Genomic DNA, 25,291 nt, shown 5'->3' with positions numbered 1-25,291 from the left:
GTCCAGATATATATTAGCTATGACCTCGTCTAGGAGGTGTACTAATCAATGTTTTCTTACATCAGATGTAGTGATGTACATACTAATCAATTTCTTGTATAACTATTTGTTGTGATTTCTGTTCAGAATCTTAGATAAAGAATTCTTTCAAAAAATATTACTTTTAAGAAATTAACTAATGCTATTTTAAGCAATATATACTTATTTTCTTTTAAACTAAAGAATTATATCGACCGAAGTGCGTTACCCCGTGCATATATACACAGACGAAAATCAGCTATAAAGGAGGGGATTTTGACCTCTTGCACCAATACTATACTGTTTTGTAATCCAATTTATTTTTAATCAAACATTCCTTTTCATCACGATTGTATCTTCATCATATTCAATAATCAACATATCTTCACCCTCAAATTCATATATAAAAATAATTTTAATTGAGTTTTAAGATACAAATAAAATCACATGGAAGATTAACAAAGACATGGAAATGGTCCACGAATATACAGAGTCGGGACTGGTATTATTGGGCCCCCCAATAAACTTATATACAAACAAGATAAAATTATTTAAGGAAACAGTTTATCTATCTTTAAGTAATATATAAAAATTTATATATTTTCATATGTATTATGTCAAAACATTGAATTTCTATAAATTAATATTTAAAAACAGTTTTTTAATATTGGAATCCGTTATATAAATGGAACCCATTCAAATGTTTCACCCCAATAGTTTGAGGCCTGGTTCTGCGAATATAAAATTGAAAAAAAGTAAACCAAATACTACATGAAACATCAGCATTGGGCTGTAATCAAAACAATAATTAGTAGATTAAAGCATAGCTATTGAAATTGAAGAAAAATATATGAATTGATTACCTTCTTCAATTGAAACATGGAAACTTCTTTTTTTAGCAACAACTGAAACATGAAACTACGTTTAGCAAGTTTAGCATACTTCAAAACCATGTTTCTTACAAGCCTTTGGTAAACATGATCATCAGGCTATAAAATGAGTCACTGAAACTCGAGAAAGAAGGATCAATTCACATTCATAATGTGAATGTGGTTGAGTACTAAAATAAGGGAAAAAGAAAGGCAAGACCTAATAAAGTTGGACCTATTAAATTTGTTCATCAAGGTTTCACTAAATTTAAGTTTGTTTCCACAGGACCGGTCCGCTATGAAGTCATTAGAAGCCGCCGCCTAGTCCAAGCCTTGTCCAATTTTTTTAAAACTAAGTATATTTAATCACACAGAATGAGAGCTCCAATATAGTTGGACTGGCGCTGAGTTTCCATGAAGAATAAATCAACTGGAAAGTATAAAAGTTGTGGCAAGTCGGATCATAAATCTTTTAGAATGTCATAAGAAGACTATGAATGAAAATCAAGCAAATCCGATTGAAGCTGAGTTATGTGTTATAGTCACATAAACTAATATGGTTGAAGAAAACCCCTAAAGAGTGGTGGTACAATACATGCCACATTGCCACTACATACATTTGCACTGAAAAGAAATTTTCATACATATTAGAAGTGCAAGAAATGTGATCAACTAAAGATATGGGAAACTTGTCACAATCTAAGGGTGAATGTATTGGAAAAATCATGTTGAAGATGACTTCAAACAGGAACAAGAATATGATACTTGGTACTCTAATGAGTAACTATAAATTTGTAATTAATTTTGAATTTGACCAGCTGATTCTTATAAGATTGATGTTTTATTGGGAATTTTTTTTGGATAAATTAGGATTGATCGGAATATAGGAAGGGGTGACTGGGAAAGCACTACTCACCACTGCTTACCACAAAATATATCCTATACAAACTACCACTCAAGCTAACAGACAGTATATACCATATGAGATTTGAAAAACTATTGTACTCTTGAATAAATACCTCAGAATTGTATCTAAAACCATGAATTGTATCTTAATTGGATATGTATAAAACACAAATGCTTATCGTTTTTCAGTAAATAATATATCGTACATTCACATCAATACCATCATGGAATCAATGAATGCATCATTCTAAAAAAAATCATGAAAAATATTCTTTAAAAACAAATCCATTCAAATATATAGATGCGATAACCTATATTGATGGGGCTAGCACATCTGGAAGTTCAATAGATGAAGTAGACGATGATGAAGATAGACCTATAAAACAATAGAGCTCGTTAGGAAAAGTCGCATGGTAAAAGTTTTATAATGGTATTTCGCGTAGGAAAAAGTCGAGATTATTCAAAGATGTCATGTAGACATCAAAATCACCTTCTTGGAAAGACACTCCCCTTCCTTTTTGGATTGTTCGGAACTTCGGATGTTCGGAAGAAAATATAAAGTAATTCTGACTATTTAAGATAAAAAATCTCTTCCTCATGTATTGTAGATAGTTCGTGTAAGAATATAGAGCACTTCCGATTATTTCAGATTAAAATTCTCCTCGGATGAAAATATCAAGTAACACAGGTAGTTTTGGATATACCAAATGAAAATATACGGATAATCTCTGATAATAAAATTCGGACAATCATGGATATTTTTGGCAATTCATGTAATTTTGGGTAATTCGTTTTTGGATACCGGCAAGACCAAATCCTCCAAAACAAGAGAAAAGCACAAACCCACATAATGAAATCAATACAAACCAGAGGACGAAAAATAAAACGAAGAGATAAACCAACATGATCAAGAGAAGGTATGAAAGAAAGAAGTAAGCAAATAAAACAAACGAAGCTCACAAGTCGACGCCAAAGAGAACCACTTAAGGTATTTGTAACCTGTTGTAAAATCTACCTCTGGTTTCAAATTTCTAGTCAACGTTGAACGCACATATGTATTTGCAATGTTCTGTTGTTATAAAATAACAGTAACAAAAACTCTTGTCGTTCATATCATCAAATTATCAATCAATTTAAAAGAACTTTTTTTGGTTTTTAATTAAATTTGGATGAATTAAAAAGCTAACAAGAAAAGACTAGTAGAATTTACAAGATGTATGTTAATTAGTTCCTATTTCTAGAGAAAACAAGCATGAGAAAGTCGAAACATTCAAAGCAAAAGAAGCTTCTTCTTCTTTCTCGTCTTCTCGTATCTTGAATAGATCTCATAGCTTCGTCACTTCTGTAAGCTCTCATCACCGAGTCTTGTTCCACTTCGTCTTCTCTAAACATCAAATCTGCCACGTCATCTTCGCCGTAGAAAACATCTCCCTGTCGGGCGTTAACAAGACCTTTCCGTCGGTATGGCAACGATGCTGAAACTCGTGATCCCGCCGTTGTAGATGGTAAGTCAACGTTGGGAATCGAAGCAGCATCTCTTCCGATCATCTTTTTGGATATAGCTATGTTTTTGATCCTCTCGTATCTAGCAAAAAACTCAACTCTAAAGGCTTTACGTACCTAATTTCGTACCTATCGTTACTTATACGAAAAGATTTGGCATTTTTATTATTTTAATAAGACTAGGAAATCTCAAAGAAACAAGGATATAAAACGTTTAACGATTCTTTAAAGATTTTTTAAAATTTGTTTGTATTTATCCAAAACAATATTTTATCAAAATAAGGAGATTGCACGCTACGTAAGTAGAATATTTCAAATCAAAACTAATAAACTTTTTTCTTATATATTTTTTTTTTTTAAATCTTGTGATAAGGATCTCTCTATTATTTATGAGTTTTAAACAAACCAAGTGGGTGTATATACTATATATCATCCTTATTAAACCATGCATCTTCAGGTCCATGTACAAAACAATACCTTGAATCTTTTTGCACTACAATGGCCGCATCACAAGGTCAGAGCTGTGGTGTGATACCGGGACAGACTCATGGTGGTGTCCGTCGTTAGAGGAACTCATCTCTTGAACCGGTGGCGGGTTAACCACAGTCATTGGCATCACAAAGTTGTCCGAAAGACGGTTCTTCATCTCCCGGTGTGCTTGACAAACAGCACAGAAATGGAGGAAACAATGCACCATACATGGGTCGCAAGGAGAGTTCTGTTTAATCATCACAAAAACAACACGTTTTCAAAGCATCAACCTCCAGATATTATGTCACGAAACTTTGTGGTTTGTACCTGGAGATGATATTTGCGCTGGAGAGTTTGCCTGACGTCTCCAGTGTAAATCCCACACATCCACCAAACAAAAAACAAGCCTTCCCAAAAAAGAAACGTGGTATGTGGATCTATACCGGGAATACAAAGAAGCAAGGATGCGGCCGTAAGACCGCCTTCTACTACAATCGAATGGCAAACACATGCTCTCTTCCATGAGGTTTCCTCCTCACTCAGAGTTTCATAGACACGTCCGAACAGAACACTTGGGCAAAAGAATCCTTGCCAAACTGTATTAAGACATGTAAGTAAGGAGCTCTTATTAGTTCTTGTGAGATCACTCACTTGATGATGGTTTTATAAAGATGAAAAGAAGCAAATGAAAAAACTTACAGCTATCCATGTCCTCAGTGCACCCGAATATTCCGGTGGTCCATGGCTCATCTGAAGGAGCTTCAAAATTTTCAGGCAATGTTTGGCCACATTCGTTGCATTTGTAAACTGCTAGCTGCAGATTCAAACCGACCGGATTGGTTTTAGGGAATTATAAATTTATGTAAGAGTCAAGCACGTAAACACTAATAGGTTACTTGATGAACACGCATCACCATATATACATTCTTTTTTTTTGTCACTGTCACCATATATACGTTCAATATCGTAAAACAATGAATACAAGAAAGAAATAACCGTGATCGGGTGATAGTCCCCTTGAGATGCGTAAATGTAAAATCAGATCAGTAGAGAAAGAGAGAGTCGCATACTTGAGGAACCTGAATCGGTTGGTTGAGTTCGCCGGGATTAACCTCATCGACCGGAGCTTGTTCCTTTGTCAACTTCACGTACCTCGACGGTGCTCCTCCGTCCGACATCTGAATCCTAAATTTTTAACGGTGATAAAACAAATCAACAAAATGGAATTGGGAAAGAAAAGGAAGACAAAAAGATACGAACCCGAGAAACAAAAGAGCAAGCAATCCTAAAGGTTCTTCTTCTTGCTCCAGTGGTCGGATCTCTGTGAATTTGTTTTTGTTTTTTTCTAATCACATTGAATAGAGCTTAAGCAAAGTGTTGTCAAACGAGTTAAAGATTGGCCTTCTTTTGATAGGATGCAAGAATACACTTGTACATATGCTGAGGTGGCAATAACGAGAAGGCTCACATAAACCGAAATATTTGAAGAGTTAGAAGAAGTCTCCGAAGTTTCTCTGTTCCCACATGTTAATATATAAGAGAACGAGTCTTAAGCAACGTTCTCCATCGATCAGTACGGCATGAGTATTGATGGGATACAAGAAAACATGTTTGCAAGTGCTGAGGTGGCTGTAAGAAAAACAAATATAAGACTATATACAATAGATAAATTTTTAAACAACCTATTTTAACATTTCACATCATCTTCTATCTCTTTTACCTATTAAATCAACATTCATTTAATTTTGCCACTTATAATAATTTGTTTAATAAAATTCAAACCTATCCAAACATTTTCATTTCATAGTTTTATTTTATTTTATATAAAATGTTAATGATAATTTACAATGATAATTAGTAAAATCAAAATATAATAACAATACAAATTATTTTCTTTCTAATTTATATATTCGAATAATAGATACTAAGATTTTGAGTTTAAAAGGATTATTGTTAAAATTCTTTTAACAAAAAAACGAAAAATTTAGTGTCCAAATTAAATAACAAAATTTTTATTTATAAAATTATGTATTTTGGTATTAAAAATTATTAGTTATAATTATAATTTCTATGAAATAATTTATCACAAATAATTTGGGTGAAAAAAAAACACTAACAAACTTGACCAATAAAATATATGTCTTTATTTTTTGCGCATTCAAACCTTTGAATCTTTTCAACAAGATTAAATTCACATTATATTTTCTTTTTCCAAATTGTCATTGTAAAGGTTTCAACAGTTTAATGTTTTTATTCAATATGCCATTATAAATGGTCTTTTTTTCAAAAAAAAAAAGAAGATCATTGTAAAGGTTTCAACAGTTTAATGTTTCTGTTAATTACATTACAGAAAGTTGGATTGTTTTATTAGGTATGTGTTTTCACATGATTAATTGTATAATTATGTAATCAGAGTGAAGTTGCGGACATGATTGAATATCTTGATGAATGATGATAAAATGATTAAAAAAAAGTAAATATATTAAATAGAGATTTTCCATAATATAACTTTATTTCAGAATTTTTAATTTTACGCAATAAAAAGGTATCTATTTTATATAAATATGATGCTCAGTTTGTTTTTTGTCATGGTAGTGTTTAAATTGATAATGCACATATTAATAAATATTCACAAAATAATTAACGCGGCCAAAACGCCTGGTAGTTAAATGTTTAATTAGTTATATTGAAATTTTGATAAACGTAAACTTCAAGATTTTGTTTATATACATATGAGATTTTATTTACAAACAAACCGTTTAAATCACACTGTTGGAGATTTACGAACGTTTCATGATAGACATTGCATTTTATTCCATAAAATAACTTGTTTTAAATATATAAAAAGAAGAATTGAGTTTTAAATAAAGTAATTTTTTTTTTTTTTTTTTTTGACAAGTAATTAAGAGAAATATTCCATACATTAAAAAGTATTTATATCTTGATAACATTAATTTGAACCTTTTTACTACTGCCAAACTTATCCTTTTATATAGCATCAAAACTTTCAATACGGCCGAACCGATTTGTTAACTTAGAGCTTGATTGGTTTCCCCGTTACCACCCGCAAACGCAGCTTTTGCGGTTGGTAGCGGTTGACAGCGTTTCGAAACAATCATCCAAACCGTTACAAATCGCTTCAAACCGCTCCGAACCTCTTAAAATCAAAAGCTGGTTCCAGCTAGCGTTTGCGGTTGCGGGCGGTTGCGGGAGGATAATTTTTTTTTCTTTTTCTTTAAAAACCATATAAATACAAAAATAAAAATATTCAATAAATTTTTTAAAATGGAATTATAAAAATACTAAAATATATCTATTATATTTTAATTAATATTATAAAATTTTAAAATAAAAATATTTTCTATAATTTTAAAAATTTAAAACTATAACTTTGAAAATATAATTTACATATTTATTATAATATTATGATTTTTGATATTTTTATAATTATATAAAATGTAAATATTGTTAATTTATTATTTAACCGCTGCTGTATTTGGTAGTTAACCAGTCATAATTATCCCGCAAACGCACCAATTTTTAACCGCAGAACCAGTCGTACAAATCTCTTAAAACCGCTAGAAACCGCAACCACCCGCATCCGCAAACGCCCGCAGCCGCAACCGCAACCGCTGCGTTTGAACCAGTCAGGCCCTTAGTCTCGTAGACACCACCATAATGGGTATGGATGGACCTCCAATTGTGAGACTAATCGAAACTGATACGACGCATCTTACAGACAAGATTGGCCGTAGGGAAATCAAGTTCACTACCAGCTTCTGATTTCATCACATCTTTGAGCTCATCTCTTGGTGTAGCCAAACACGTCTGGAAAGTTGCCAGCACAGGCGGAATCGGCATGGACAAAGCCAAAAGCACATTGCTCAAGTACTCTATATCTACAGACAGTTGTTGTGCTCCTCGGTCTGTAATGTATTGGATTCCTCTCAGCTGCTCCACATACAGAGCCGTCGCACCTTCTGCTACCTGTTTATTTTTATTTCAATGGTTAGTCTATTGCGATTCAAGGTTGCGACCAAAACAAAAACAAAATTAGACTGACCTTGAACATCCACTCGGTTGCAAAGAACTGTGCGTCCTCGTTGTTCGAATCGCCATAGGTTGAGATTCCTTCAGCTAGAGGCTCAAGCTGCTGAGGCAAAGTGAGGAGATATTCTCCAACGCTTGTAACATAAGACTGAGGATATGAGCTAAAGCTTGGTAACGGAAAAGCGCTCTGTTCCTCAGATGAAGACCAAATTGGTAGGCGAGATACTTCCCCAAGTCGTTGCCTGACTTTTGATATGAGGATGTCATACACAAGCTCGTTGACTGTATCGGCAAATGCGGCGACTCTCTGAGATGCCAAAGGCAGTGCATGGAACCTTGGATCTTTGGACTGCAACAAAACAAAGGGAACAAGAAACGATTACTCGTGAATATTGTACGGTAAACTGAGAATCTATGTTCTGCTTTTCAAGTACCTGCTCCAACAGGTTTAGGAGTTTGCGAGCCTTCTCCGGAACATCAACCAATCGAATAGCTGCTACCTCCAGGGAAGCTCGTCCAGCCATAGACAAATCTCCAGCTGTTTGTTCACTTGTCAAATGTGATAGGTTCTGATCCAAATTTGTGCCAAATAATGAAATAGACAAGCTGGAGTTCAGTCTAGCTAGAGTGGCTCTCAAGGAAGCTTCAAATACAGAAGACCTGCTCGTAAGACAATCCGATACAGTAAGTATCTGTAGAGCTCCCTGGACAATGGACCATTCTTCATTTGAAGACAGGTCCATCTTGCGAGAGCTCTCCCTTTTCTCTGAGCTAACTCCATCGCCTGTGCCATCTACTCCAAACACAGCTCTCAAAGATTTGAGTGTTTCCTGAAGCATGGAGATGTACTGCAGCATTATGTCATCTAGTGCAAGTATCAGCTCGTCTGCCTCTGAGCCGCCAGTGAAGCCAATACACCTCTCAACCGCAGCTTCAAGAAGAACAACAACTTGGGGGATAGACTCTTCCATCCTACGCACTGTCTCGCTGAGTTCTATTCCTTGAGCCCCAACACCACGTGTAACAGCCCCTCTCAGATCTACAACTGCGATCTCAGAGGACAAAATAGCACGTTCCATTTTCCCATACCTAAAGCATGATCAATTCTAATGTCACAAGCAGCCTTAAAGAGCCATCGTCTAAACATGAGAAAATTCAAAAAAGCTAGAAATGGACAGACGTGGGAAAACTAGAGAACTACATAACATCAAAACTTACTTTTGCTTAAACGATTCAAAGGGTGAGTACACGGCCTTTAGCGTATCTATTAAGACTCTAACTTCCGATTCGGCAAACAGGTGCTGAACATTTCTTGCAAAGGACCCAGTTACGTTGTGCAAGTCAATAAGGGCCTCAAGATGCTTGGTCTGTATGTTAATACCCTTGGGTAAGTCTCCGGATAATAGATCCATCACACCTGTTCAAGAAAAAACATCAGAAGTGTCGGTACTCTTCTCATTTCACAAATAATGCTTAACTGTTAGGTAAATTTACAATCGCTATATGAAATGGTTCAATAACTTGATTAGATAAAAATTCAGTTTTCTTCAAACCTCTCTAGCAAATTGACAGATTAATCACGTTGGCTATTATGCACAAAAATAAAAACCAGACAAGAATAACCAAAAACAGTAGTTCATGTCAAGGCAGAAGAAACTGATCCTCGTTGACCAATCTAGCAAAGAATTAGGAAAGTAGAGTACAACCACCTAGCTAGCAAGTACCCCAAATCCATCCGGGTAAAAATACTAGACTAAGAAGGAAAATCTGTAATCTAAATGCAGTGACATCATATCCAACCTTTGGCGAGTGTTTTAGTTTCAGGAACAGCATCTCCTGTTGCAAGGTTGAGACGAGAAGCAAAACTAGCCCCAAGTACTCCCATGGTCTCAACCAACAGCTTTGGGACGAGAGTCATATAATCATCAGGGAAGGCAACCATACACCTGAACAATCATGAAAACAATAACGAACTACAGTGACTTGATACTTAGGAGCCAATCACATAACTAGGCATGAAGGTCTGTCTGACACACTTTCCTAATTGGGTAAATATATCTAGTAACAGTAAGCAAAAAAGAGTACACAGTTACCATTTCCACTCCTGCTCAAGATAGAGTAGCAACTCGTCGTAAAAGGTTGGTAGCCAACTAGCGAAGGATGTCTGAGTTGATGATGTCAACTGAACCTCATCGCCACTAGACAACCTTTGGGTTTCACTTCTCTCACTGGCAAGCTTGTTAGCTCTTTGCTTAGTGTCGAAATCATCCCAGAGTTGTTTTATTGGCTTTAAACGCACTTTTGAATATTGCAACTCCAGAGACTTGAATCTCCCAATCCGGATGAGAATCCCTCGCAAGTCTTGGGCAACATCAACCTATCAAATTTGGAGAAAGCCTTTCAGTGCTAGAATAGCAACCTAAACTATTCGGGTTTTCGGGATTCAAAACCTTGTGATAAGTCAATGCATCAGTAAGACGTGGCTGCACCATTGCCTCCAACCTATCCTCCAACACTTCTAGTTGCTTTCTAACATTGGCAAATTCTGCAACCTATTAATCAAAAATGAGAGTTGACTGAGTGACGACAAATGACTAAAATAGCCCGTTACACTTTGGTATATTTAACTACCTCTCCAACAGCAGACAAGCAATTTCTCATGCTGGCAAGAGTTTCCGCAGCACGGGGAAGATCTCCACTAGCAAAAACATCCTCGACCGTCGAGCTTAACTGAGTCAACCCAGCAGCATCCTGTCCATATACCAGAGAGAACAGACTCAAACTTCAAACTGTCTACATTATGACAGGACACAGATATAAGCCTCCAAATTTATTTAAAATTTTTTTATTCAAATCTTTAATAAATAGCCTAGAAGTAATTCTATGGGCGGCCCTGGGACCACTGGAACCTCCAGGGCCGCTATGGGACTTCCAGTGCCGTCCTGGGACTTCCAGGGGCGGTTCCAGGGCCGTCCTGGAGGTTCCAGGGCGGCCATGACCACGAACCTCAGGCCGCCTGATTTCGAATTACAGACCTGCAAAGTTTTGTAGGCAGCCTCCATTCTCTGTTTGACACAGTCCACTCTAGCAAGTGTAGCTATACACTCCGCGGAAGATCCCTCCGCCTGCAACCATCATTTTCAAACAACTCATCATCATCTTATGATCACTACAGGAGACCTAAAACGAATGCTCAGATATATATAGTGCGAAGAACCTTCTTGAGTTTCTGGAGGATTCCGGCGACTGAGCTACGGAGAGACACCGCGTCATCACGCAGTCGCAAGACGTCGCGAGTGGCGCGAGGGACACGGAGGAGGGCGCCTCCGCTCTGCTCTTCGAGAGACGCTCCGATCTCCTCGGAGGCGATCTGGAGCTTCATTTCCAGATCCACGAGGTGTCTCTCGAGCGAGTCCTGAGGGTGGCGCGCTTTGCACGACGAGTTCACCCACCGCTTCGCATCGAACTTCTCGTCTGAGAACGGACCCAGATCCAGCATTGTACCCGATCACCCAGATTCGACTACGTTCTTTAATTCGATTATGTTGGAAAGAAGATCCTATGAAATCTTCAGTCGAGTGAGGAACTGAACCAAATCAATTTAAACCGATTCTAATTCAATCGGTAGAACTCTACACGAAAACTGAACCGAAGAGAATCTTCGCTTAAAACGTTATTTATATGTCATGATTATGTTGATACAATGGATCCGTTGCTAATGTGTAAGCAAGCACACTATACAATGTGTTTTCTAACTAATCTAGTGGCATCAACCCCGTTTTAAATAAATTACTAGATTTTGGTCTGTGCAGATATTTTTACATTTGATATCATTACAAATGTTTAAATATATAATTTATATTTTAGTGTTATATATTCGAGTCAGATACAATAAAATAATAATATAAAATAATTAAATAGATAATATCTTTCAAATCTGTTTTTTTTTTAAATTTATACATTTTGCAAATAATACATTTTTAAAATTTATTAATTTATATTATAGAAAATAAATATGTTTAAGATAATTTATATTTACATGCTGTGTTTAAGAAAATATACTTTAACATATATCGTTTTAGTATTTTAAGAAATTTATAAGTAAAACCATATTTTGCTTAAATAATATAACTATATTATTTTAGAAAATTTTATACATAGTAGTATCTATTAGTTTAGTAAATTTTATTGATATAAGATATTTTTTGGATGTTATGATATTAAGTTTTTTTTTTTAAATCGAGATTTCAAAATATTAGATTTCTTTAACTTTTACAACATATATATAGTTAATTTGTTTTTGTTACTACATTAATATATATTAATATTAGTTTATTATCTATGATTTTATCTTTAACTTTTACAGCATATATAATAAAATTAGTTTATTATCTATGATTTTATCTTTTGTAAAATTTGAAATATTATCATTTTAAGTTGAATATTTATTTTCAAAATTTTATATTTTGTCAAGAAAACTTTTTTAAATTACACAACTTTTTTGAGTTCGAAACAATACATGAATTTTTAATTTGTTTTTGTTACTACATTAATATATTAATTTATAAAAACTGTTTATTTTTGGAAATATTTTTAAAAAAATTGTCAACAGATTTTTTTATCATTAAAATAAAAATAAATTTATAATTTGAATTTTATTTTGTCATTAATATTTTAAGAGAATTACTAAAATTTTATAGTTTACTAATAACTATTTCTAAAAATTAATATATGAACTAAAGGTTATTATAAGTATATATATATTCTAAAAATTGATGAACTGATGACTGATAATTTATTTAAATGAAAAATTTAATATATATATATATATATATATATATATTTTTTTTTTATTTTTTTTATTTACCTATTTAATAAACAAATTCATAACTAAGTCATATAGCACTGCTATTTATATATAATACAGAATAGAATTATAGAATTTATAAAAAAATAATATAGAATTTTATTTTCTTGTTTTATAATAAAATTTTAGTTAAAACAGATTTATAATAATATTTTATTACTAATTATGAATTTATTAATGTGTTATTTATAAAAATATTTAAATTTTTAACTAAGATTTTGTTAGATTTTTTCTCAACAGATTTGGTTATACTTAAAAAAATACAAATTAAATTTTTAGTTGGCTTGTTATTAATTTAAATAATCAAATATGTCATATTAGCAAATTCTTTAAGTTGTTATGTAGATAAAAATATAATCCTAAATTAATAGATTAGATAGACCTTGTGCTCACATATTTTTCCCCTAAAAGATAATTATATATGTTTTTAATTTATAAATTAGGACCCTAGTCTACATAATGTTTAACAAAAAAAAATTCATTGAATTTCCATTGAAAATTGAGAATCCAACCAATTCATACCAGCTCTAAAACTGCAGCATACAAGATTAAGAGAAAACCTACAACTGATTATCGCCTATACTTGCACCAAAAAATCAGACAAAGCATGATAAACCAACATCCATACCCGCCCATAATCCCAAAAAATTAGAACAACAATCAGAGTTTGCAGTTTTCGTTGACGAAGAATTCAAAAGCCCAAAGAAGATGACCATTTTAAACATAGGATCTCACGAGACCCTGTTTAGTCACACTTTTTGCAATAAAAGTAGCCACTTTGTTTGCTTCACTAGCCACCGCCAACAACTGACAGCCATCTATTTTGGATAGTCCCAACTCGATCTTTCCAGCTTGATGAAGGAAGGAAGGCCATACTTGAGGGCTTTCGACAGCTCCAAACATTTCCATAAACTCACCCGCTACAATAATGTTAGACATTCTCTGGCTTCTCATACTCTCCAAAGCCCAAATTATCACCACCAGGCTAGCCTCATCAAGTGAATGAATATTGCTAAAAACTCTTATACTGTGACAAAGGACCACACCTTTTTTTGTTACAAATCACCCAACCTCCGCCTACTAATTTAGTGGATTTGTTCCATACTTGTTAACAAATTACAACCTTACATTTTAAAATATATTTTTAAAATGGCAAAATGAGAGCTTATATCCCGGTTGTTGTGCATGTACACTTTGGGCACCCCCTCAAGAGCCGCTACTGACTGACAAATTCCACTTTTTACATTTTTTTATAGTTGAAGTTGGAACTGATTTATGTCCATGACCTCTCTCTTGATCAAACCAACTCTAGTCGATGTATCAATATATTATAATTTTAATATGAACAATTGTTTCAAATGATCCTAAAATAGGTTTTTTTTACCAAAAAAGTCCAGAAAAAAAAAGAAAATAATCAAAAGAAGATTTCATTAAAAAGGTAAAATTATTTTACCCTTATTTTATAGATACTAGGTGTTTTGCCCGCATATACATACCTATTTTTTTTTTATTCATCAGTTATCAAGATCTTCAGTTTCATTTTTGTTTTCAGAAAATAATCCAACTTTTCATAACATGTAACATTAGATTTCATTAATATTCATCAGAAAACATAGACAACAATTACGTGTATGTCATCTGAAATAAGAAAGAAAAAATCTGGCCTAAAAATAAAAAGTTCTCCGAATAAAAATATATTGAGAAATTGCCACAAATAGCACATTCATATTACCACTTTTCATGTTTACACTAACCACTTTTACTCTCACTTTTAATGAAAGGTAAAAGACAATTATACTCTAAGGGTTAACTAATCTAGACTTATGGTTTAGAATTGAGAGATGGGATAGGGTTTTTGGAATGTAAAATTTAGGATTCTAATAAATATATAAATAAATACTTAAAAAATATATAATATATTTTAAAAAATAGTTTCAAACATAATTTTCGTTTTTCAAAAAGAAATTTGAAAAAAAATAAAAAAATTCGAAAAAGAAAGTTCGAATTTGAAAAAGTATAATTCAAAAACATAAATTTAATTTTTTAATTTTTTTTACTTTTTAATTTTTTTATTTTTATTTTATTTTTTATTTTTTAATTTTTAATTTTTAATTTTTTTTCATTTAAATAATGATTTATTATATATATAATAACAAGGGCATAAGAGTCTTTTGCCACTTAATAAAGAATGTATTTTTAAAAATGTCTCTTTAACGGTGGTAAAAATGAAAAGTTGTACCATGAAAGTGGTAAACATGTAATTTCCCCAAAAATATTTGCCCTTTTTTGCCAGTATTAAACTTAAATATATAAAATTTTGATTAATTTAAATGTTTCAATAATTTATAAAAATAGTAAAATTTTAAAGTTGATTTTTAATGATTTGGGGTGTATATAAAGTGAATTCTATTGATTTTAATAATCAATAATAGTAAAAATTAAGGTAAATCTAAAGATAATTATTTTTTAACTTTTATGATTGAAACAATATTCTTTTACCATAACAACACAATATATGTAGGAATTATATTTATACTCTAAATACATTTTATTTATTTGTTAGCCAAATTTGATGATATTAATTTATAATTGGATATCAAATAATTATATCTATTTTTTTTATTAAGGGTATCATGATTCTTAATCCCAACCAATACAGAAAATACACCCCTTTGATTCCTAAATAAAATAATAAACAAATATATCTTTTATAAAGGGGAAATTACATGTTTACCACTTTCATGCTACCACTTTTCATTTTTACCACCACTAATGAGACATTTTCAAAAATACCTTCTTCATTAAGTGGCAAAAAACTCTTATGCCCTTGTTATTTATATATATAATAAATCATTATTTAAATAAAAAAAAATTAAAATTAAAAAAAAATCAAAAATCAAAAATAAAAAATAAAAATAAAATAAAATAAAAAAAACTGTAAAATTTTTTTTTATGTTTTCGAAATATGCTTTTTCAAATTCGAACTTTTGATAAAAAAAATTCAAAATTTCTTTTACGAATTATTTTTTTTATTTTTTTCAAATTTCTTTTTGAAAAATTAAAATTATGTTTGAAACTATTTTTTATATATTTTTTAAGTATTTATATATTTATTAGAATCATAAATTTCACATTCCAAAAACCATATCCCACCCCTCAACTCTAAACCCTAAGTCTAGATTAGTTAACCCTAAGGGTATAATTGTATTTTACCCTTCATTAAAAATGATGGTAAAAGTGATTAGTGTAAACATGAAAAATGGTACTATGAATGTGGTATTTGTGGCAATTTCTCTTTTATAAATATAATTTCTCACAGTGTATTATAGTAGGTTTACTTTAGATATATCTGGATTTAAGGTTTAAACTTAATCAAATATAATTATAGTAGGTTTACTTTAGATATGTCTCTATTTAAGGTTTAAACTTAATCAAATATAATTATACCGATAACTACTTACTATATATAGAAAATTATAACTGTAATATAAGATTGTCTATGTACTCTTCAGTTCAAGGGAAGTAACATCTACTTTAGAAAGCAATGTTTTGTGTATTATATTGTTCAAAAACATAGTGATCATCTTTAAATACAATTTTATTATTAATTATTAGCATATACCTACCTTAATAAACACAAGAGGTTAATTGTTATATTTTTTTCACCTTCTCACCTAATTCATGAGTTGGCACAGAAATAAAGGGAAATTTTTTTACTAAAAATTTATATTAAACTTATGTAACTAAATAAAAAAATATAAATTATATTATAGAGATGATTCAAAATAATTACTTAATTAAAAATATGACAAATAAGAAAAACTATATACTAACTAAAATTATGAAGAAAATGATAAATAGGTAAAATTACCTAAAATCATAGAGAACATGACAAATCATCAAAATAACTTTATAAAATAATGACTTAATTAAAAATATGACAAATAAGCAAAACTATATATCAACTAAAATTATGGATTATTCAAAATAATGACTTAATCAAAAATACGACAAACAAACAAAACTATATACTAACTAAGATTATGGAGGTAGAACATGATAAATAAGCAAAATTACCTAAAATCATGAAGAACATGACAAATCAGCAAAATCAAATCACTTTATAAAATAATGACTTAATTATAAACTAGAGCTTGACCCGTGCACCCGCGCAGGTATTATTTTTTACGTATTTATACATTGATATTTGTTTTTCATGATTAGTGCAATATATTTTAGATATGTCTCCATATAACTAATTGTATTCAAAAGATCCAGATCGAATCGGATAATATGATTATTTTTGGTTCAAATATCCAAATCATTTTCAAATACATTCGTTATTTGAATATTTTTACTTTTCTGTGCATCATAACCAAATTCATACAGATCCGGGAGATCCAACTTGAAACTCACACATAAATTTATATCCAAACATGGCCTAATTTTAAAACCCAAAAAATCTATACCCTAAAAAATGATCCGTACCTAAATGGGTACCCGAATGTCTATGCCTAACAGATTCCGTAAACAAATAAATATATGTATAGATATATATTTATGTGTTTGGCTAAATTAAGTGAAATAGAAAAAAATTTATTTAGTAATATTTTTACAATATTAATAATAATAATCAATATATGAATATCGCTTTGTTTAGATAAGTTTTGGAATTGTAATTAGTTAATTTAAATTAAATTTAAATGCAGTGGTAGAATCCATAAATAAAAAGAAATACAAAAAGGAAGTACCTAAAAAGATATTTCAAACCCCAAAAAATCTTTACCCGAAAGAAACAACCCGTACTTAAATGGGTACACCCGAATATCTATTCCTAACTGATTCCGTAAACAAATAAAAAAATTATTTTAATGTGTTTGGCTAAATTAAATGAAATAGAAATTTTTTTATTTAGTAATATTTGTACAATATCAATAATGATCAATATATGAATATTGATTTGTTTAGATAAGTTTTAGAACTGTAATTAATTAATTTAAATTGATTTTAAATGTAGTGGTAGAATCTGTAAATAAAAAGAAATACAAAAAGAAATATGTAATTTATTATAAATGCAATGACTAAATGTGTAAATAAAAGAAAATACATATACTGCTATCCAAGTTTCCAAACAATTCTCATATAACATTGTCATCCATGTTTCCAAACAAACCTAATTTGTACTTCAGTTTTAATAATATAGATATGACAAATAAGCAAAACTATATACAAACTAAAATTATGGAAAACATGACAAATAAACAAAATTACCTAAAATCAAGGAAATCATGACAAGTAAGCAAAATCACTTCATAAATAGATAGTATATATAGATAGATGTATTAAAATGGATGGTTTATTTTAATATATACTAGATTTCCACCCGCACAACCGTGCGGGTATATATTTTCACATTTATATATATAGATATTTGTTTTACATAATTATTATATATTTTTAATGTTACTCACATATTTAAATGTTTGTATAATTATGCCAAATATAATAATTTTATAGTTTTCATGCTGTAAATTAAAATCATCACATATATATGTTGCTTATTATATATTTGTCTTATTGAATTTGCGTTTGATTACTAAATTAAATTTTTTAATGCATGAAACAACATATATGAAAACAATTTTGTATTTAATTTATTATAATCATGATCCGTAATTAAAATCGTAATATTTTTAAGTAATGTTTATTAATTTTATATAATAAATTACTGTATATTAAAAAGTTTAAGATAAGTTAAATTTTTATACATGTATTATATTGTTTACTAATATTAACCCATTCTACCAACATATTATATTTTTAGCATAAATATTTTATATTAATGAAAATAAAATATGTTAACTTATCAATTTAAAATAATTTTATCATATTTTGTTCAATATAACATTTTTATTTTAAAATGATAGATATTATTATAAATTGATAAAATAGGATATAATCTTATTCTTTTAGTAACATTTCATTACTAATTGCAAAATTAGTTGAAAATATTTATATTCAATTTATGACAATTAAGATCATATTATAACTTTTTTCAAGAGATTTGTTAGATTTTTTTTTAAAATTAAAAGAAATAAAAGATATTATGATTAAAGTAGTTAAAAATATTACGTATATTAGCATTAGTGATATACATTTAATATAAAATTTAAATGATGGTCCAAATAAAATATCATTCATTAAAAAATCATGATTTTTATTTTATTAAAAAACAAATTTGAAAAAAATAAAATAAAAATAAATACTTATTTCTAACAAAATCTTTAAAAATTATTAGTAAATGTATTTGTGAAATTAATTAATTTCATTTTATTTAAATTTTCGTTTATAAACCAAAACTATATTCAATTTTAATTTCTAATTATATTTTATGATAATTTAAATTAAAACTAACTAATTTTTTAAAGTAAATTTAAAAAGATTCTAAGAAGATTTTAAAAAGATTTTGTTAGAATATTTTAAATACATTCATTTGTATTTCAAATAAAAAGATAAAGATATTAAAAAATATAATAATGAACTTATGTTAAATATGATATTTTCTAGAAATGGTCCAAACTAAAAAAATTACACATGAAAGAAGTCATGACTTCTCTTTTAATATATAAGATAGATTTATTTTAATATATATGGATTGAATGTATCCTAACCAAACTAAATAAATCATAGATATTTTTGAAAAAAGTATTAAAGCAAATGAATTAAAAAAGTCCATGTATTGAATGGAAATGAATTGAATTGGATTTTAGTTAGCATAGCATTTATGGAAAGTTGAAAACAATCAATATCCATGCCTTATATAAGTGCCTCTTTATGCAAACTCTCCCAATTAATCAATTATATCAACTGATATTGTCATCTGCAAAGTAAAATTGTGATCGATGGCGAAATCAACTTTTCTTCTTGTGGTGGTTTCATTTGGTCTCCTCTTTGCTTGTGTCATTGAAGCTACTGAGAAGAACTTTCAAGATGAGACCAACCATTTACTCTGGCCTAGAAAACTGCTTAGAGGACCAGCTGATCCACCACCACGAGGTCCACATAAGGCAGCCATAGTCGGCGTAAAGCCATGGTCACCATCACAACGCCTAGTTTTTGGAATGTTACCAAAAAATGTTCCTATTCCGCCATCAGGACCTAGTCCAAATCCGCCATCAAGAACCGTGTAATGATCATTTCATCATGTGAAATCTTCTTCTAATAAAAATATACATATATATATATATATATATATTAATCAACAACAGCAAAATCATTCTTATAATGCTTCGTCATCATCATGATATCATCCTATTAAATAGTGGAAAGCGAAGAACCATCCTCCACTAACACAACACATTTTAGAAGTAAATAAGCAACTAAAAAAACTAATAATCCAATGGAAATCAAGACAGAAACTAACAGAGCATGAAAATGAGTCTCAGGAAATACATTTAGAAATGCGAGAAGGTCAGAAGTTTGGAGAAAATAACAAATAAAAGGTGAGACAGATGAAGAAGACGATGCTTTCCAGATTTCAAGTGAAAGAATTTTTTTTCTTTAGTGTATTGTTTAGCAGGTCGGGTTTGCGTTTTTGTATTCTAAAATAATTTGGGTGGTTTTTTCGATGAGTTCAGTAGTTTGGAGGTGATCAGTGCGGGTTCGTTAAGTAGAAGACGATTTGGGCAGTCAACCCAATAAGATTCCTTAAGTTTTTATGAAAATCCACAATTCTTAACATAAATCACACATTTTTTTATAGAAAAACACTTTAACTATTTATAAAAAAAAATCAAATATCTATATGAATAGTCACATATTTTCAATTTATTGGTAGTTATTTTAAAATAAAACTATTACAAAATATATTTTGAATAGACATATTAGTTAAAAAACACTTTCATTATTGAAAAACACCTTAACTATTTTAAAATACTAAAATTCAAATATACACATCATTTCAAAGAATAATTTTATTATATAAAAACACATTAACTATTTAAAAAAAACTAATTTTTCCTTTACAATGGAAAGACACAACTTTTTTTACACTAACTAAAAGCATCTCCAAAAAAAAACTCTATAACTTCAAATATATAGTTTTTTGCTCTAAAAAAAGAACTTTAAAACTTCAAATTTAGAGTTTTAAGGAGTGAAACTTCATATTTACAGTTTCACTACTCAAAACTTTAAATTTGAAGTTTCATCTTTTTATTTGCATTTTGGTCCTTATAATTAATTACACATCACATTTATGATTTTTAAGTTTTTCACATTTATCGTTTTATTCTTTAAAACTTTTGTATATCATAAATATTTCGAATTTATTTTAATAGATTCAAAATTTACACATAAAATTAAATAATTTTTTAATGAAATTTATAATATTTAAAACTAGAATTAGACAACAAAATATTACAAAATAAACTTAACAAAAAACCTTTATAAAAAGATACATGAAGACATAATTATTATACAAATTTAAATATTACAACAACACTAATAATCTAGTAAATTTTCTTCGGAACCTCTAAAATATTGTCCAAACAAATTTTGTGTAACCTAAGATATAACATTGCAGAAATAATTTTATGGAATAACATGGTATTTTGCTTGTAGTTTGATATTTAATTATGTACTTCTATTTATAATTTTATATTTTAGTATAATATTTTATTAATTAATATTACTGTAATATTTTAGTTATTTATAAAAGTTGTATATATTTATATTAATTATGACAAATATAACGACCATAGTATAAATTAATAATAATTTTGAAGTTAATTTTGAATTTTATTTTTGGAGAGAAACATCTTGAAAATTAAAATATAGAATTTTGCAAACTCTAAAATGGAGAGTCCTTTTGGAGATGCTCTAATACAAAACTCTTGAACAAATAATTTTACAAAGACACAAATTTTCAACTTAATTAAAATTCATAACCTTTTACATTAATTGAGATTGATATTATTAATAGATTAAAATATACATAGTTATTTAAATAAATAATAAAAGAAGTTTACTATTATTTTCTAATAATACGTTTTTGAATTCTAATTTTTTCAAATCTTTTTCCAGAAGTTTATTTTGAAATCTGAAATTTTTTGCTGGAACTATTTTAAAATTCTTATTTTTAATTCTTATTTTTAATTTTTAGTATTTAATTATTTTTTTAAATTCTAAGTGTTCACTTATCTTTTTAATAAAATATTTTGGTTATTTTAATTATTGAGAGCTATATTTGTGATAAACAAAATTGAGGATCATCCTAAGGTGTTTCCCTTTAAATATTTGAGTTTCTGATATTTTATTTTTAAAAATAGTTGTTGAGGCCTGACGGATGGTCAAAGGGAGAAGCAGAAACAGCGGCGTTAAACGAGAAGATTCTGACTGCTCAATTTAAATTTCCAAAAGATCTTCCTATTTTTATACTCTATTACTATTAAAGTTAAATAATAATCTGTTGTTGACAAAAAAAGTTCTGCTAGTGTTTCCCTTCATTATAAAACAATTACTTAACTTAATTCATATAATTCTACATGTAGTGATTAAAATAGGTAATTAGAAATTGAGGATCCAAGTATCCAACTGTGACGTGGTCCCGCAATCTTCCCTCATTTGGTACCTAGTCGAACCTTGCATCTCCTCGAAAACCCAAATCTCTTCTTCTTCTTTCTTTTACAGTTACATTTTCCATTTCCAAAATGGTTTTTCTACTTTGTCGTCTTCTTGTCAGAATCTTTGGCTGTCTTTGTCAAACTACAGCTCTCGTCAAAACTTAGTTTGACCCGACTTTTTTTTTGTAACCAGTCTGACCCGACTTTTCTCCTTTAACTTCTTACCTTTGGATTTTATATATACATCTTACGTTGAATATAAAATAGTGTTCAACAAAAGTAATACCTCCACATGTATATGAACTTTACATACACCGTAATCCAATTTGGTCAACTGAAGGATATATAGTAACAAATAACAATAGCCATTTTTAACTTGCTAAACTGATTTACATTTGATAAATTTACGAAAATGTTGTATGGCCAAATTATACAATTACTCCATTTGATTCGGACTAGCTGCCTGTTTATATTTGACATTGACATAGGGTCTGCATACCAATAATATCATTATTATTAGTTTTTGTTTTGAATTTCAAAGTATTGTTCCCCCTACTAAAAAGTTGATAACATAACATGTAACACAACATTAGTTAGCTAGAAATTGGTGGGAAACCCTTTATTAAATAGGCTTGGAAAATAAAAATATTAAGAAGCTTATAGTGTTAGCTGTCCTAAACCAAATCTGGAAATTAACAATGCGAATATGTTTTTTTTAAAGAGTTATTCTTGGGTTCACCCTCTAGGGTGAACTTCTAGGTTCACCAATCAATAAAATTTTATTATTTCAAATTCGATATTTTTTAGAAAAGGAAATAAAATATTGTCAAGTTATATTATGCTTTTAAAATAAAAAGGTAAAAAAAAAAATAGTTACAAAAAAAGAAGTTTTTTAAAAAAATATTGTTAACGTCGCCAGCAAAACACTAAACTCTAAATCCTAATCCCTAAACCCTAAATCTGAAACCCTAAACCTTTGGGTAAACCCTAAACCCTTGGGTAAACCCTAAATCCTTGGATAAATCATAAATTCTAAATCAAAAACACTAAACACTAAAATCCTAAACCCTTGAGTGTTTTAGTGTTTAGTGTTTTTGATTTAGAGTTTATGATTTATCCAAGGGTTTAGGGTTTCAGATTTAGGGTTTAGGGATTAGGATTTAGGTTTACTTTTTTCCTGACGACAGTTAAAAATATTTTTTTTGTAATTACTACTATTTTTATTTTTTATTTTTTATCTTTTTATTTTAAAAACATAATATAACTTGACAATATTTTGTTTCTTTTTTTAAAAGATATTGAATCTGAAATAATGAAATTCTATTGGTTGGTGAACCTAGAGATTCACCCTAGGGAGTGAACCCAAGAATAAGTCTTTTTTAAATGCTCATAATCATTTCTGCTTCTTGTTGAGAAGGAAGCACAACAGTTAAAACCACAAGAACGAAAAAAACGAAGTAAAATAATGGGATAATCTGTAAACAAGACAAGTTAGACAATTGTGTGCAGCAATCGCTATATTAGTTTAATATTGGTCACATGGAGCCCATGCCGACTCCACGAGAGGTCCCTCCTGGTTTTTGGAACTGAGCCGGGAAAACGACTTTATTATTAGCATTAATTAAAAGAGAGATTAAAAAAACCGTCACCGACCTCATCACTCATTACTCACCAGCTGCGTCCGAGAGCGACCGCACCAGGCAACCATCTCATGGTAGTGGGATCCACCATCCGACTTATCCACGTCAGACCTGACTCGACTAATCTACTCGTCAAGTTTTGAAATCAGCTGCCAGCGCCGTAGTTTGGATTCACAACGTGGGCCGCCAAAATGATCGGCGGTTTTTTTTGGAGCTATAAATAGCCGACACTAAATTAATCAGTTAACTGTTGTATCAAACACCCACCGTGAAACTCTTTAATCACGGCGTTTCTACACGCGCTACAAGTGTTCCTTTTATCCCACGCTTTAGTATCATTTGATGTGTAGAGAACACGCGTACGACACCTAGTTGTTAAACAAACCGTCGGGAGAGAGCTTTTGAATACGAAAAGGTTATTGTTTTAAAATATGAAAAGTGTAATTTCTTTTTTCTGCCTTCAGATTTTTATTAATAGTTTTCATAAATAATGTATTTTGCATTATACTCTCTCCGTTTTTTAATATAAATCGTTGTAGAGAAATTTTTTTGTTCCAAATTATATGTCGTTTTCGGTTTTCTATGTAAAATTTATTAGTAATTAATGTTGTATGACCAATGGTAGTATATCTTTTATTTTTCTATTGGTTGAATTGTGGTTAGGTAAATAATTAATGATGTTTTTACTTAGAAAATATAAAAAATTAATGATTTTTTTAATCTACGTGCGTAACTGTAAAACGACTTATATAAAAAAACGGAGGGAGTATATTTTATCAGTTAATCAAAGAGAAAAAGACTAGGATAGCATCAAACCAAGTTTATGTTCCCAAAGTAGCACTCAAGGTTCAAAGTCACAAAAATAGGTTTCATTAAAGAGGTAAATATACACTTATACCCCTTGGGTTAATTAATCAAAACCTTAGGGTTTAGAGTTAAGGGGTGGGGTTTTGGAATTAGGGTTTAAAATTTTATTAAAATAAAAAATAAAAATTTTAAAAACAGTTTTAAAAAGTATTTTTAAATTATAAAAAGAAAATTTGAAAAAAAAAATAAAAAAAAAAGAAAAAAATTTCGAAAAAAAAATTGTAAAAATTTCGAATCTGAAAACATATAATCTGAAACTATAAAAAAAAAATCTTTTTTTCATTTTTTTAATTTTTATTTTATTTATTTTTGTTTGTTTATTTAATTTTAAATTAAGGGTATTAGGGATATTTTATCCTTTAATGAATGTTATTTTTGTGACTTTCTCCTTCTAGTGCTATTTTTGAGACATAAACTTCAAAAGGTGCTATTATTGACAATTTCCCTTAATCAAAACTGCAATACTTTTTTTTTTTTTTG

At 29.7% G+C, this 25,291-nt stretch overlaps 3 protein-coding genes across 4 annotated transcripts; all 3 read right to left on the bottom strand.

Annotated features, from left to right (window-relative positions):
- Positions 1 to 866: 866 nt before the first annotated feature.
- On the bottom strand, positions 867 to 3,466 carry LOC106413138. The gene has a single exon (XM_048754452.1). The coding sequence runs from the start codon at positions 3,339 to 3,341 to the stop codon at positions 3,018 to 3,020; it is 324 nt and encodes a 107-aa protein (XP_048610409.1). The 5' UTR covers positions 3,342 to 3,466; the 3' UTR covers positions 867 to 3,017.
- A 160-nt stretch (positions 3,467 to 3,626) lies between these two features.
- On the bottom strand, positions 3,627 to 5,635 carry LOC106414768 (cell number regulator 6-like). Its single transcript, XM_013855354.3, has 5 exons — positions 5,028 to 5,635; positions 4,838 to 4,952; positions 4,467 to 4,581; positions 4,095 to 4,363; positions 3,627 to 4,014 (listed from the first exon to the last, which is right to left on the bottom strand). Exons 2-5 carry the CDS (start codon positions 4,943 to 4,945, stop codon positions 3,790 to 3,792), a joined length of 717 nt encoding a protein of 238 aa, XP_013710808.2. The 5' UTR covers positions 4,946 to 4,952; positions 5,028 to 5,635; the 3' UTR covers positions 3,627 to 3,789.
- A 425-nt stretch (positions 5,636 to 6,060) lies between these two features.
- On the bottom strand, positions 6,061 to 11,462 carry LOC106415527 (conserved oligomeric Golgi complex subunit 7). Of its 2 annotated transcripts, XR_002658189.2 has the most exons (11): positions 11,035 to 11,462; positions 10,853 to 10,942; positions 10,449 to 10,568; positions 10,268 to 10,369; positions 9,911 to 10,194; positions 9,618 to 9,763; positions 9,036 to 9,234; positions 8,252 to 8,906; positions 7,831 to 8,166; positions 7,422 to 7,754; positions 6,061 to 6,800 (listed from the first exon to the last, which is right to left on the bottom strand). XR_002658189.2 is itself a non-coding variant. In XM_022701590.2 (10 exons), the coding sequence occupies exons 1-10, from the start codon at positions 11,314 to 11,316 to the stop codon at positions 7,476 to 7,478; spliced, it is 2,493 nt and encodes an 830-aa protein (XP_022557311.1). In that variant the 5' UTR covers positions 11,317 to 11,462; the 3' UTR covers positions 7,215 to 7,475. The 2 variants fall into 2 exon arrangements, 1 of the variants encoding a protein (XP_022557311.1); XM_022701590.2 differs by lacking the exon at positions 6,061 to 6,800 and having other exon boundaries at positions 7,215 to 7,754.
- Positions 11,463 to 25,291: the final 13,829 nt, after the last annotated feature.

The sequence above is a fragment of the Brassica napus genome, chromosome A2, assembly GCF_020379485.1.
Source record: "Brassica napus cultivar Da-Ae chromosome A2, Da-Ae, whole genome shotgun sequence".
Lineage (NCBI taxonomy): Eukaryota > Viridiplantae > Streptophyta > Magnoliopsida > Brassicales > Brassicaceae > Brassica > Brassica napus.
Note: the sequence above shows the minus strand (reverse complement) of the source record. Positions and strands in the feature narration are given on the sequence as shown.

Bases quoted from the DNA above. Each gene is read 5' to 3' on its own strand.
- LOC106413138 (XM_048754452.1), bottom strand. From the start codon at position 3,341: ATGATCGGAAGAGATGCTGCTTCGATTCCCAACGTTGACTTACCATCT.
- LOC106414768 (XM_013855354.3), bottom strand. From the start codon at position 4,945: ATGTCGGACGGAGGAGCACCGTCGAGGTACGTGAAGTTGACAAAGGAA. The intron at 4,582-4,837 runs GTATGCGACTCT...TTGAATCTGCAG, and splicing joins AACCGATTCAGGTTCCTCAA to CTAGCAGTTTACAAATGCAA. The intron at 4,364-4,466 runs GTAAGTTTTTTC...GTCTTAATACAG, and splicing joins CACTGAGGACATGGATAGCT to TTTGGCAAGGATTCTTTTGC.
- LOC106415527 (XM_022701590.2), bottom strand. From the start codon at position 11,316: ATGCTGGATCTGGGTCCGTTCTCAGACGAGAAGTTCGATGCGAAGCGG. The intron at 10,943-11,034 runs GTTCTTCGCACT...TGATGGTTGCAG, and splicing joins TCCTCCAGAAACTCAAGAAG to GCGGAGGGATCTTCCGCGGA. The intron at 10,569-10,852 runs GTCTGTAATTCG...GTATATGGACAG, and splicing joins CTGCCTACAAAACTTTGCAG to GATGCTGCTGGGTTGACTCA.